The sequence below is a fragment of the Tasmannia lanceolata genome, unplaced genomic scaffold (assembly GCF_043159265.1).
Source record: "Tasmannia lanceolata isolate RefF3 unplaced genomic scaffold, GAP_Taslan_0.1 ptg000015l, whole genome shotgun sequence".
In the NCBI taxonomy this organism is placed as follows: domain Eukaryota; kingdom Viridiplantae; phylum Streptophyta; class Magnoliopsida; order Canellales; family Winteraceae; genus Tasmannia; species Tasmannia lanceolata.
Window position 1 is genome coordinate 25,540,636 of NW_027518692.1, and position 15,177 is coordinate 25,555,812.

Here is a 15,177-nt window from a genome sequence, read left to right on the forward strand (position 1 = left end):
ATAACCTTGATAATTCAAAGATTTAAGATGCCAATTCAAAATGATAACACATGAATCTCTCAGTTCATGAGTTTTAGTACATGTTGTGATGAGGAGATTGATGCCATAGTAAAGCATGAGTCTTAGTTCATGTTGTGATGAAACCATACTGAGCCAGGGAATCAGATTGAAAGTCATCAAGCCAGTAAGAATATAAGAGGATGAAGTTAATTTCAATCACAGTTGATGCATATATTTAATCCCAACAAGAGTTTGATATGCATTATTAAAGCAACGGCAAGTAATAATAAATCATGTCAATACCAAAAGATGTTTTAAAACAATTTCACAAACCACTACTAAGCTTTCATTGTCGTACATAGAAGTTCATCTGAAAAGACTAATGCCCGCAACTTATTCCATAGGGAACTAATGCAAGAGACAGGAAAGGATGGTAGATCAATCAAGGAATTGTGCGCTGATATAAAGGCAAAGCTCCAAGTGCCTCACGTTCTGCGTTCTCCCTCTTTACCTGCAATAACACCAAAGAAGGCACATGGACCATGTTTCAAGCTGAACTTCTTTGCATCAAGTCTGAAATTAAGACCATCTCTTTCAAAATTAAAAATTTTCACTCTTGAGAGCATGGCTCAATCAAGGAGTAATGACCCATTGGCTTTGACAAACAAAAGCCAAAAATTCTACTTCAAAGACAAGTTGTGTTTACACGAAAAGCAAGTATCATCGTCATTTTATATTCAAGTTATTGCACAAAGGGTACAAATTTCCATGAAAGTCATTTCGGCAAATGCGTGCCTTCTCCAGTTACACTACACTGGCTTAAAGACGTAAGGGAGACTAATAGGAAAGTGCATCTAATAAAATACGTAGCATCTGAACTGATAACATATATCTAGATAAAAGAGACACTAGTGGAGAGTGACACGCACGGTACTTTCGGGAAAATGAAGGTGAACAGGGAGGCCCTGATGGTCAACCCTCCCAATCTACACAGGTCCACCTTGGGGGGCTGGACCTTTTGTCCAGTGCCTTTGTCCAGTGACCTCCACAGCAGATAGGCCACAGTGCAAAAAGCGTTGCACTGACCAATTTGTCCTAACCATCTGATCAGTGAGAGTTAAAACAAAAACAACTCAACATTACGAAGTCCAGAACCGTGTAATTTTTGCGCCATGGGGGATCCATGGCGGGGCCTATCAGATGAACAATTCCAATCACCAAGGGAGGCTCCATTTGCAGTGATATTGAGAGGAGCAACAATTTGGGGCGTCCTCAAGGGTACTTAACCATCCCCACTTGGTGAGTACCATGTTTATACAGATTGATACATCAATAGAGTTCTATAGAATTTAGATGAAAGATCCGTTCTCATAGGTGTGTGCAATTCCCCAAACTGTCCCTTTTTAGTAATCCAAGAATCATACTCATCATGAATAAGGTACTTCTCATAAGTTTTCTTAGGCGCACATAAAGACGAAAACAGGCTAAGCATATTATACAACATTCCAAGATGAACCATATAAAATGGACAGAATAATTAGATATTAATTTTCAAGTGGATGATAACTTGCGTGCTATGATTTACCCGACACTTGGAATGTAGTGCTGACATGTGAGCAAGTGCGAGGAAGTTTTGTGGTGAGAGCATCTGGTGATGCTAGAAGTTGTGAAAATGGTCATTGTACCTAGCAGGTAATTTTGGTGGACAAGTCAAATTGAAGCAGCCCTTAAGGCCATTCTTTCAAATTTTGATTGGGATTCTGAGCCGGTGTGCTTCCTTTGCATAAGTTGTGCAACACATGCTTCAACAATCACTTTAACCCTATGTTTATGCTAAATAATATTTTTCAGGTTTGCTAGGAAGAAAGATTCCATTTGATTTTTCAAAAGCCTGTCCATATCTTTTCTCATTGATATGCGTAATATGCTTAATAGATAAGACAAACTTTGAAGACATCATTATTATTTGCAAGGAGAGTGGTTTATAAAGATAGAAAGGAATTTGCATATGTTTTCATATGTTTCCGGAATTTCACACGATTTCCACCAAATTTTCCAGAAAAACCCGACATGTCTCCATTTCCATCATGACCAAAATGCATACACAAACCTAAACCTAAAACATTGCAATAAAATGATGAATCACATAGATTAATATAACTCAAGGTAGGAACATGCTCCCTAAGCTAAATGGTTAGGAGGCTTGCTTAACTAAGGAGAGCGCTCGCAACATTATTCTGTGGAAATGATCATCCTAGAGGGGAGTGTGATAATGGCCAATGTTGAAGACGCATGCCCACAGTCCAAAGGGTTCGCCTTCGAGCTAAAGCTTGAGCAATAGCTCTCTGTAGTAATAGCTCAATAGAGAAATTTTCGAAAACAGAGATACTGAGCCATTTAGAATTCTTGAAGGAAAAAATAATTTTCCAATCCTCAGAACACCACCATCACCACATAAACTCAACTCGATTCAACAAAGCCTTTGTCCCAAACTAGTTGGGGTCGGCTAAATGAATCCTTTAGAAAAATTTCATGAAGAAGGTGAACGGAATTTACCCGGCTCTAATCCTGGCTCTAGTTGGGTTCTTCTACGTGGATCATTTTCTTCCATTCTATCCTATCCAAGGTCATGTTCTCTGTTATGTTCCTAGCAATCAAGTCTTCCCTCACTGTTTCTACCCAAGTTGTTTTCGGTCTGCCCTACCTCTTTTTACTCCATCAATTTGGCAAGAGTCCCCTCTTCTCACTGGAGCATCCAAAGGCCTACGTTGGATAAGTCCAAACCATCTTAAGCGGTACACAAAACTCCTGAGGCAAGCTTCCACTTCAACATGACAAAGAAAAAACTGATGACATCATCAAAGAAAAAACCACTTCAACGTGTCTTATAAACAGTGTTTAAAAACGCGGATTTGACGCGGAACGCGGCCAAGAAAAATCCTTGTTGACTCGGCGCGGACGCGGCCAAGAACGCGGTTAACACGGTTGACAAGGTCATAACTCTGGAGAGTCAAAGGAGTTTATTGACTTTGTAAGGCAAAACGCGGAACGCGGATGTGGTGAAACGCGGAATGCGGCCGAGGTAAAAAGGAGTCGACTCGGGCGAGTTCCTTGCCGAGTCAAGGAGTTTTTAAACACTATATAAAACCACCATCACCACATGACAAAGAAAAAAGTGATGACATCATCAAACTGTCTATATTTATAATGCACCCTAGTCCTAGTTGTTATAATCGCTGTCATTAAGCGTGATTAAGAGCTGTGAAGTCCTGCTTATTTGTTTGGCCTAGTACCCAACGGACATGAAACTATTTTACCACAAAGAAGAAGATTATATTCAAAGACTATAAACAGTCTTACCCGGAGTATAAACATTGAAGGTGGCAAATAACATAAGCTAATCAGTGAGACAGAGAGTAAAGTGTGTTCATCTATATGAAAACTAATAAAACTCAAGTAGCATTCTCATGCAAGAAGCACTTACAAGAGCAAACATATCCTGAAGATAGCTCCTAAATGGGGTCTGCAATGCCTGTAAAGAAAGAAAAATATAACAGAGATGGTTACCGTAGTTAAGTGGAATTAAACTAACATACAAAAATGGGTGCACAAGCATAAATTTAGGGAATAATTTCTTCTCTTTTTCTCTTTTTTTTTCCCTTTTTCTTTTTGTAACAAATATTTCAAGAAAAGGAAATAACCATGTATCATATAGATAAATTCGCATCTTCACATCCTTTGCAAATTCATTATTATATGCATTGCCTAAAAATGAATAGATCTTATTGTATGGACAAGAACTCAATCCGTAAACATAGATGCTCCCATTATTACAAATTTGAAATTAGAAACCACATTGTACATAAATCATTAGAAAAGTTCCAGACACCTACACACAAGTCATGGAAGGGGCATCCTTGTAGCTTGTTTTTGCAAGGGCGCCCTTCATTCTATCATTCCTCTATAATTTATCTACGAAAATAATAACTACAATCATAAACAGCTTCGCCTAAACCTCTTCATGATTATGAATTTTACAAAACCTCTGAAGCTAAAACGAAAGATTTTCGCATATCAACAAATCGAACTAATCGATCAGAACAGCCAAAGAAACGAATTCATCTTCAAACACACTAAATTAGGGAAAAATCAGTTCAAAAGAAATTAAGTCATCAAATCTAATCCTAAAGAAACAAAAAAAAGGCAGATATATATACACCTGCAAATCTTCAGGCAAGTACTCGTGCTTCATGGATAGATCCATGGCGCGTTTTAGGCGTTGGTGCCTGGCATCAACGATTTCGCGAGGGAGTCGATCGAGTGCTTCTTTGATATCCAGATCTTCTTTCGGATCGTAGAGATCATCCCATCGGAGCCCTAGAAATGATAAATGAGATGATTGAAATCAGAAACCCTAAGAGAGAGAGAGAGAGAAGAGAGAGACCGTATTTTCGGAGGCGTTTCGAAACGGCCTTGCAGTGCTGTTTGGCGAACCAGTTTCGAGATGGGTTGAGCAGGAAAGACGACATGACTGCAACGATCGCACAACTCCTTTCGTCTTCTTTCCTTCTTTTTTTTTTCTTTTTTTTATATATATTATTCTGGACTGAAAAGGATGCCCTGGTTATTTGATACAGACACCCCTTTTCTAATAAATTACCGGCTGCAGGGAGTTAGCCGGTTACATTATTTTATTGTAAAAACCAGGATTGAAAACGACGAACTAATCACATTTTCAGTCTGAATTTACGTATGGCTGACCATTTCAACTCTTTTTATCCGAGAGTGGTATCCTAGGTCTAAAAGACCAATTTGTCCCTCCAATCAACTTGGGTCGGGCTCAACCCGAACCAGACGGGTTCAACCTGATTTTGGCTTGGGTTGGGTTGGCATTTTCTTGGCTTGGGTTAGGTTGCGGTTGGGAAAAGCCAACCTGATTTAATTTCGGGTTGGATTAGGGTTGACGCTTTGGCAACCCGACCTCCATCCTCTAATTATTATTTTTTCATGATAGGCAACCCGACCTCCGTCCTCTAAATTTATTTATTTTTCATGATTTTTGTAGGATTATGTCTATTTTCTTGTATTTTACTGTTTGGCCCTAGTGAACCCGACTCAACCCGACTCGACCCAATTTGGATGCGGGTTGGGTTTGGATTGACCATCTCAACAACCCGAGGCTTGGGTTGGGTCCGGTTGGGGTTGAGGGGAATGCTATCTTGAGTTTGGTTAGGGTTGCACCTAACCCGACCCGAGTTGCACTAAGTCTCAGTAATGTCATCTTACGGGTGGATTTATCATTTATAAGCATAAGCATGTTAATGGGTATATTACCGAGAGGGGGATAGAAGAAATCGAAGAAGTGGAGGAGAAGGAAGAGGAAAAGACAGGGGCAGGAATGCCCTACGGCAAATATGCAGGCATACCTGGTGAGTCCGAGCTCCAAAGACGGTGTTGGGCTTTTCCCTAATAGCACGAAGGCAAGTATCTTTCTGGGTCAATGGGCCTTCTTCTATGAGCGGAATCGAAGGTCCAGTACCCGCTCCGGCCCATTAGCTGCAATCAAAAGCGAACAGGATCACTACGCTGTCCTTGGACTCTCTTCTTGCGCTTCCTCCGCCGATATCAAAAGGGCTTATCGCCTTCTAGCTCGAAAGGTTTTTTTTCCCTATTTCTTCCTATTTTCTCTTTATTTTTGTTTGATCGATGTTAAAATACATGAATTCCTATAGGGTTTTTGTAGTTTGGATCTGGGTCGATTGATTTTTTGCGAAATTGATTGTATTTATTCATTTATTCCTTAACATGGAAGGAATCAGAGCATTGTGGTTCGAAGCTTTTGGATCTTGAAATTTTTACAGTGTGGAAAATTTAGTTACTTTGGAGATTTTATATTTCTGGAAGCCTTTAATAGTATGTATTTCTTGTTGCTTTGTAATGAAGTTATCTAAAGTGAAAGAAAATCATGAGTAGAAAAACATTGAATGATTCGTGTTCGATTTTCAGTGGATGGAAAAAAATGGGTTTTAATCCGTTTGCTTCTAACTTTCCTTTTCTTTTCTATTTTTCTCTTTTTACGTCACAGCAAAAGAAAACCAATCAGATGTTTTTTGTTTTGCTATATTCTTCTTACCCTTTGGAGCAAACCATCGGGCCTATGTCCAAATAGTTGTCCATTTCCGAATACTCTAGCTAAGATGCTTGTGTTACTTGTCATTTTGCTAATCCTAAGCACATTGTTCTCATTCATTCTGACTTGCATTTGATGCTTCCAACTATGAACACAATCCTTATTCTTTCCATTTTTTGGAACCCATCCAACTCTTCCAGGCTTCTTTATTCTAGTTGGGAGAGGTTCTAGTAGCAGTTCACTATACCGTTCTTGAATCTCCCCTTATTTAAAGGATGCACGTTATTTGATTAAAGGGTGCACAAGACTTGACCACAATGATAGGTTAAATTTCAGAAAAGATGGTAGATTGTAATTTTTAAAAGCATGAACACATCAAAAACCTTAATTGATTCTTTTAATATCAAAGAAATAGGAGCAAAAGATACAACTTTGAACAAGATGGTCGAAGGCCACGGTAAAAAAATGCAGAGTGGAAAACAACAACCCTTGAGGGACCCCTCTAGGGTGGATGATCAAACACCATCAACGCATCTCTCTCCACCCCATTTCACGCCAACGAGTCTGCTCACTGTTCAAAGAACGGAGGACATGCTGAAATATGATTGCATGCCCAACCACTGTGTCCAGTATCTCCTCAAATGTGTCAGCAAAATGCCACAGAAATCGTTTGCCATCCCCCACGCCAACAGATGATGCTGAGGGAATCTCGCTCGGCCACTGTAATCTAATAGGCCCAACGAAAGCCCAACTCACAGCACAGTCCCCTACCTCTGAGAAGCTCCCGGACGTTGGTAGGACATAGATTTCCTAAGCTAGAATCATCAATGTTAAGCTTGAAGAACCTTGGAGGAGGAAGAAACCACCAGGGGAGTTGAATGCTCATGAGGGACCATCTCAACCTGATCGCATCCCAAGGGAACTGAATAACTGACTACAATATGATGTTGAAGTTGGGAAGTGGACAACCGCGATGAAGATCGTTCGCTGGATACAAAGAACCCCTTTCTCAATCCCTTCGAGAATCCTATGATTCCTCTCCTTTTATACCATCCACAAATCTACAGAAAGAAAATGCTTCAAAGAATCCTCCCTCTACTAATCCAAGGAGGAGCAAAACACCAAGCCTCAAAAGAGTCATCATTATGATTTGGCATGACCAAACCACCCGAAAGAGACTAAAGTTGCAGGCTCAGTTCTACCTGACGAAGCTCTTGCAGTGAATAAACACTTGATTGATAGTCTCTACCGTAAGCTACACATACTACATCTAATGATGAGCCAATTTTGATTGCGTAGATGGTTGATTGTGAGAATCTTACTGATGTAGGACTGGAAGAGAAATAGAATAAAGGGGAGAAAAAGAGTAGATGAACAGAAGAGAGAGAAGAATTGAAGAAGAGTTGGAGAAAATGTTGGGTTCTATTGGGATGGTTCACAAGAATGATGAGAGTCAAGCGGCTACTTTGTAGGGAGTTTCATGGGATCGATGGAGGCTGAGAAAAATATGGGTTTACCATTCATAAACAAGGTTTTAGAAGTGTGTATTTTGCTATGATTTGTGGACACGGAAATGAGTGTCACATGTCGACACGGCAAACCCCCAAACTTTAGAAACGAGAACATGGCTAAACTAGAAAGTATATGTAATCATGATTTGTGGAGATGGATTCGTGTGTCCAGTTTCGACATGAATACGAGTTGTCTAAATGAGGTAAACACAATATTCAATAAAAAAAATAGAATGTCACACTTGACACAGTACAAAACATGTCCGCACACCCACATTAACACTTCCAACAATACTAGTAAATGTGTCCAAAGGAGTGTTGACACGTGTGGACATTCATGTCGTGTCGGACACGTGAGTCGGCAATAAATTTGAAGTGTCGGCCAAATCAGAGGTTTTTGGCAGTTTTGAAACAAGGTGAAGGTCTTGAATCAGCAGATTGCAGGCTATTAAAAGAAGGCTCTATGGTATGTTGGAGGTGAAAGAAAAGGTGGCTGTTAGAGGTGGATTTTCTATGGGTGTTCGGACTTGGTTTCTTCAAATCTTTGAAGATAAAAAACCTTGGGAAGGGGTAAAATAGGAGGTGAAATTGGTGACAGAAGGGTTTGGGGAGAGATGGGTTTTGTACGTAACTGGCAACGTCTCAGATGTGAGCAGCAAATAGACTAATACAACTTGGACTTTTCGATCTGATACCAAATTTGATGTAGGACCGGGAAGGGTAATAGAAGAAAAGGGAGAAAAAGAGAAGAGAGAGAAGAATAGAAGAAGAAGTGAAGAAGTAGAGAAGAGATAGGCTAGAAGTAGAAGAGAAAAAATAGAGGAGAAAGAGGAAGAAGAAGAAACCTGTAGAGGGGAGAAGCCAATCAATTTTTATTAATCATCCAAAACTTCTAAATATCTAATACATGAGGCCTATTTATAGGCAACTGGAATAAAATTCCATGGAAAGTAAATAAAAGCCCTAAATCTAAATAGCATGGAAAATAAAATCCTAGAAACTAAATAACATGTAAATAAGAATCCTAGAAACTAAATGACATGGAAATAAATCCTAATGGGCAAATATGCCACTTATTGGTCTACTATCTGCATCACTTACCCAGACAAGCATTCTACCCATAAGTGCACAGCCTATGAGGGGCCATGGACTTCCACACCCTCCTCTCAGGAGAAGAGACGACCTGCGCAACAATCTGCTTGAATAAAGATCTACATAAAATGGGGCTCGGTGCTTCTCATCCATACATGTTTATCCTCGCCTGCCTTCTTATTAACTGTAGCTTCACCATAAAGGATGCCACCAGATCAAGCACCCAGTCGAAGAAGTTGCAGCAAAAGAGAACCTTCCACACTTGGCCCCCATCCGACGGACGAAGAATTCTCCACTACTCACCCCCTATTCGTGGCTACTGTAGAAAATCGAGAAATACCTTCTCAACTAGGATCAAATACACGACGTGCAACAAAATGTCAAGAAACGATGCAAAGAAACACTATCACACAAGATTTATGTGGTTTGGCAGTGTGCCTACAACCCACGGGAGAAGAATTTTTACTATTTCTGTTTTAGGGTTACAAAATTCTTCTTCTTCTTGGCCAAGAAAACACAAAGGAAACCATAACCCCGTAACCCTATCTTGTGGCTTATATATCTATGCCAACTGAAATACCCTTTTGTGGAAAATCAAAAATTAAATTTTCCTTTCAGACTTGCATCAATTAAATTGCCGAAGTACCCTTATATATTAATGCCTCGTAACCCTAACATGTGGCTTATATATCAATGCCACTATTTCGTTGAGCAGGATGATTCACAAAGCTCGACCCGCGTGTGTGTCACGCACACTAGTCCGTCAAGGTTATGTATATTGTCAGTATACATGACATCTGCACAATAGCTACTTGAAGAGATTATGGAAATCCCACGTTTAGCGAGGCATGCGTCACACCATAGATCGTGCCAAAAATGAACATGCTTGTTAAGGTAAAAAAGATTAAATAACGCCATCTCCAACAGCTTAAGCTTTTGCAGTGATTGGTTGTTTCACATGGTATCAATGCAATGGGCCTGGGTGGTTCAAAACTCCTTATATTAAAAATCCACATGTAATGGCCAACCCAAAAGAGGGGCCACATGTGCCACGTGTAGGCCAAACCCTAAAAGAGGGGCCATACACGAGGGGGAGTGTTAAAGTAAAAAAAGATCAAATAACTCCATCTCCAACAGCTTAAGCTTTTGGAGTGATTGGTTGTTTCACAATGCTCGTTGGAACTCACTCTAAATTCGATCCGTAGCTGAAATGACTCAATGGATCTCATAATATCTATCCAACCGGTGGCGGTAATCCCTTAGAAATAGAAAGATCCCTCTATCAACCCCTCACCCCCACCCCATGCCTACAACCACTACTCAATTAAAAAAAAAGCTAGACATATACTTCCCGGTGATCACCATCCTTCAAAGTTGATCCCTCTCCTCCCCAAATTGCTCGAGACTATGAATATACTCCCCCTTTCCTTCGCCCACCCCTACGGCCCTACACCTTTGGCATGCAATCTATCTCCCTGCTAACCAATTGGTACTTCTTACTCTCTTCACTCCAAAGTAAGTTCCTGGTCATTAACAGCTTGTCAATAATGCCCGATTGGGCACCTTATTGAAGACATAAAGTACAAAGATTGGCATTGATTTGATCAACCTAATTCTATACCCCAGTGAAAGAAAGCTTCTCTTCCAATGGGAGAGCTTCTGCTCCACGTTCCCAATTACAGGATCACATAGACCCTTAAGTGGTTGTCCCACACACAATAAAAACCCCATCTAGGAGTAAGGAATTGATGCCTCCTTGCCGCCCAAGATCTGAATACATCTACTTATCTCTCCATCTTCCAATCACACCCCCGAGCATGGATGACTTTGAGAACTTAATCCTCTAACCAGACACTACCTTAAGATTCCTAACATTCTCCTTAGTGATGTTGGAGAGAAGAGTCTCATTGGCATACTGCAAATGTGTGATCTCAACCTCGAAAGCCTTCATCTTAAAAACGTTAATCAAACTGCCCGCCTGAGCTTTGTCAATCATCCTGCTCAGAGACTCCACATCACAAAGAGAGGTGGAAAAAGATATCAACATGCCTAAAATCCCCCTAGAGCTCTTAAAAAAGAGCTTGGGAACCTGTTAAGAAAAATTGAGAACTATGCAAAGAAGACACGATACTGCATCCATGACGCCATTTGCTCCCAAAGCCCATTTGCTTCAGCAAATAGTCTAAATAGCCCCACTACACCCAATCTTATATTTTGAATGATATATATAGTTTTAGGAAAATGATATTGTGACCGAGATTAAGACCATTGCGAGAGCCCAACAATGAGAATGTGCCATATGTGCAAAAAAAAAAATCTACTTTTTATTGATTTTTCCTAAACCTAAGGGCTGGCTTACTTCACTTGTGTTGTTGTGGCGAGAACCCGTTTGTTCGGTCTCTAGCTCAGTCCTACTCTTGGTCTCGCTCACATTACTCACATTACTATTGGTCTCGCTCACGTTACTCAAATCTCTGACGATGTAGATGACTCATGTCTATCTATCTAATGACGTTGAGGGAGTCTCCTTCCACATCCAATCTCTCCAAGTCTCTGCTATCTATTATCATGATGCCCTGTATCACTGTCATCAATTCTGCGTCATTGGAATATGTGATCCTAATGGGACAAAGAAAGCCCACCTGGTGACAAGCACTTTCCCAACACCAGTTGGCCCTAGATTGCCAAGGCTCGATCCATCGAAGTTCAGCTCTAAAGGCAAACTAAAACTTTAAGCTTCAAATTTCCAAACTTAAACTTAGAATGTCAATCATCAACATGCATGAATTGAAACAAAGGAGAATGACATAGGGAGACTTGCTGTGCTTTTCAATCCACAGTGGGAACAAGGTTTTAAATTCCGGCTTCGGTGTCGGTTTTGGCCACCGCCGAAATTGAAGTATTTGAGTTTCAGTAGAAATTTCGGCAATTTTGATAGACATCTTTAAAATTTCGGTGGAAATCTTGTAAATAAGGGTAGAAACGAAATTTCAAATTTCAGCAAAATCCTGTAAAAAAAACGATTCATTGTGAATTTTGTTTCGGTCTTGGCTGAAACCAAAATATTTGAAACCATGAGTGGGAAGCGTATGCAAGAAGCGATGCGAGAACTGAGGAGTCTAGAAAAGACAAAATGCGTGAAGCGAAAATCGGTAAGAGGAAATCTATGGGAAGCATCATGGCAAGTGAACATGAAGCATGACATAACCCTTATTAGAAGTGAAGGAGAAGCATGTAGAAAGAGATAGGGTTATAATATATTAGGGAGGAAGGACGATTAAAAAAAAAAGTTAGGGAGGAAGGGTTTATGTACCGATCAAAAAAAAAAGGAAGGGTTAATGTAGGTTAGTGTTATAAGTAGTTGACTAGGACTTCACATCATATTAGAATTACTAGTTTTAGGGATTGATAGTTCTACAAGCTTGATATTATATTCGTTTAGATTTTACATTAGGTTTTAGAAAAAAAGAAGCGCAGAACTTTTTTTGAAACTTATATGAGTTTTTTAAGTTTTAAACACACTTCATTTCTAAATCCACCTCTTTGGCATTACTCAAAGGAGAAAAATACTCTTTTAGGAAAAAATAATAACCCGTACAGGAAGCATGCAGAGAGATCATTTTTGCTACATTTGTGAAGCGAGAAAACCTTAGCTTCTGAAGCGAGCTTCCTACCCATCTAGGGGCTTCCGGTAACTTTTCAATGAAAAAGGATCGGCCCTATATGGCAGCACGCATGCTGCGCAACCCACATAAATTGTTTGGGACAACAGCCGGTGCTTGAAAACGGCAGCACACTCCATATATTATTTTTCCCTAAAAGAAATATGTTCATAATATCATCCCCCACCCCACCTAGCGACCCAAATTAAACAAACATATGAACAAGAGTCATCAGTCTCCAAGCCCATGGATGATGAACCAAGATTTGTTCATAATGTATCATCTTGTAATACATATCCTCATCTATTTTCTTAAATGGTTGCTTGCTTGATACTTCTACTATGCAACTTCTTATTTTTTAGATCATGTGGCATTTCTTTGTTGTTGCTGATTTTCCAAGCTATGGTGTCTTCTGTAGACCATACTAACAATATTGCCACCTTATTCATGGGTGATTGCAGTATCATCCTGATGTTAACAAGGATTTGCAAGCTGGTCAGGTGTTCAAGAGCATCCGTCTTGCATACGAGGTAAGCATCATTAACCTCCTGAATTCATGCATGAATTAATTTCCTTTTTCTTTTTTTGAAAGATATAGAATTTGTATCTATTTACAAAACCATCTTCCTTAGCCCTTGTTTGCTGTTATTTTCTGTTTGGGTGACTTTCCAAATGATCCGTTTCTTATAGTTTCCTATCATTGGTTATATCCTGTTATTATTTCTTTCTCTTTTCTTCTTTTGAAGTCCATCCAAAAAGTTCCATCAAGAGAGAAAAATTACTGATTTCATTCACTGTCTAATTTTGAAATTTTTATTTATCATTTCTATCATATTCTTGCTTTATTTTTGGGGTTTTCACACCAAAAGTTAGATGATTTTTCCTTCCCTCTTCTTCAATTTTTTTATGACGACTCTATCATTGTATTTTTTTTAATGGTCCTCTATCATTCTATCAATCTTGAAGAGTATCAAACCTGATTGGTTTTGGTAAGTTGCTTTAAGGTAGATGTTTAAACATGTTGAAGTGTATGGTTGCATATTTGAAGCATTTAGATTTTGCAAGTAGTAGGATATTTGGTCACTTAAAGGAAATATGGTCACTTCAAGCAAATTTGAGACTAACGCATTTGTATCTGTTGCCATCTTCCCAACAGGTTCTATCTGATGAAACAACAAGGTCTCAGTATGATTGTGCACTTAGATTTCCAGATGATACCAGCAGACCATGGAGGAGAAACTGGGCCCAAGGATCTGAATTTGACGAAGGGATGAGGATATATAGATGGGCTGAGCTAAGGCAGCGCATGAAGCACGAGAAGCAAAAGCAACAATATTACACTACAGAGGAGAATTATTCATCATACGGTGAATCCGAAATGCATGATGAAACCTTAACCGATGAGAGAGAACCCTTCAGCGAAGTGCTTAAATTTTCCTTCTTCACTCTATTCTTTATGCAGACACTTGGATCTCGATTATCTCTCACGCTGTGCGGCCTCACTGCTTTGCTTGACAAACAATTGGATGCTGGATATAAGTTGGGTTATTTAGTGGCATGGGTTTTGGGTGGCCAAGGGGGTATTTTACTTACACTTTGCCTCTCATTTGCTAGCTGGCTCTGTGGTAAAACAAGCAGTAGCCTTGTAGCTCTGGTAGTGGTGGCAATGTGGGTCGGTGCAAACCTTGCAAGGTTCGCTCCACTTCCTCCAGGTGCACTTCTTACCTTACTGTACATGTCCATCAAGCTTCAAGTCGATCTTAGCTGATGGTTTTATACATACTCTTCTTTTCCATTTAATGCTTGCCTGCTTCTTCTTCTTCTTCTTTTTTTTTTTTGCATTTTCTCCCTAATGAAGTGGGGTTGTATATATTTTGGTTCATGAAGATTACTCTTTGCATGTTAATATGAATGTGTTACATTCTACTTCTGGTTATGTTGACGAAAGCATGGTTTAAAATTTCGGTTTCGGTAACCATTTCGGACCCCACCAAAAACCAAAATTTGGTAATTTGGTTCCAAATTCCGGACCCAAAATTTGAAAATTTGGACCAAAATTCCGAAACTTCGGCCGAAATTTTGTTTTTTCTAATAAATAATGCCATTAAATCGAAATTTCTGAAATTTGGTGAAATTTCGGATTTCGGTCGAAATTTAAAACCATGGATGAAAGAATTTGTTTTAAAGCTAATGAAACACTCCATTTTTCACAGCACTATTGCTTCTTGTGCAATTCCCTAGTGATGTAGAGAAACTCAGAAGAAAAATAGAGATGCAATGATAACAGCAGAACTTATGGGTCCTTAGTGTATATTTGTTGAGGAAGATTTGTGTATATTTGCTGAAGGGAACAATTGGTGAGTTCTGAGATATGTGAGTGGCTTTTCTGCCACTATTGCTTGCCATGGAATCGGTGATAAGTTCTTAGACCTCTTTGCTAACAGGCACTTTTTGGGTTCCACGGGTGTCGCATGGTCGCGGTCGGATTCTTTCAACTGACCGGTGATCCCAAGTCTATCATATTCTTGTTGACCTAATCTTGATCGGATGATCCTAGCCCTTGATCCCTGGGCATGAAAGGATCCCTATTCTGTAATCGGAATCCTAGATACCTAGTCAATGCAAACTGCATAGTAATTGGTCTTTGATCAGAACAAGGGTAAAGAATGTGAGCCATTCAGTGGAACCTTTCTTTCTTTCCTTCTTGGAAAACACTTTTAAAACTAAACGGTATAATGACTAGAAGGTCCTCAGGCTGGTGGAGATCGCTAGGTTCTCTACT

General features: G+C 39.6%; 2 protein-coding genes across 2 annotated transcripts; one reads left to right on the forward strand and one right to left on the reverse strand.

The window, feature by feature from the left end:
• Positions 1-206: 206 nt before the first annotated feature.
• Positions 207-4,603, reverse strand: LOC143845716 (cytochrome b-c1 complex subunit 7-2, mitochondrial-like). Its single transcript, XM_077354128.1, has 4 exons — positions 4,445-4,603; positions 4,220-4,377; positions 3,485-3,532; positions 207-511 (listed from the first exon to the last, which is right to left on the reverse strand). Exons 1-4 carry the CDS (start codon positions 4,527-4,529, stop codon positions 443-445), a joined length of 360 nt encoding a protein of 119 aa, XP_077210243.1. The 5' UTR covers positions 4,530-4,603; the 3' UTR covers positions 207-442.
• Positions 4,604-5,321: 718 nt separating this feature from the next.
• Positions 5,322-14,321, forward strand: LOC143845715 (Chaperone DnaJ-domain superfamily protein). The gene is made up of 3 exons (XM_077354127.1): positions 5,322-5,657; positions 12,857-12,925; positions 13,552-14,321. Exons 1-3 carry the CDS (start codon positions 5,415-5,417, stop codon positions 14,161-14,163), a joined length of 924 nt encoding a protein of 307 aa, XP_077210242.1. The 5' UTR covers positions 5,322-5,414; the 3' UTR covers positions 14,164-14,321.
• Positions 14,322-15,177: the final 856 nt, after the last annotated feature.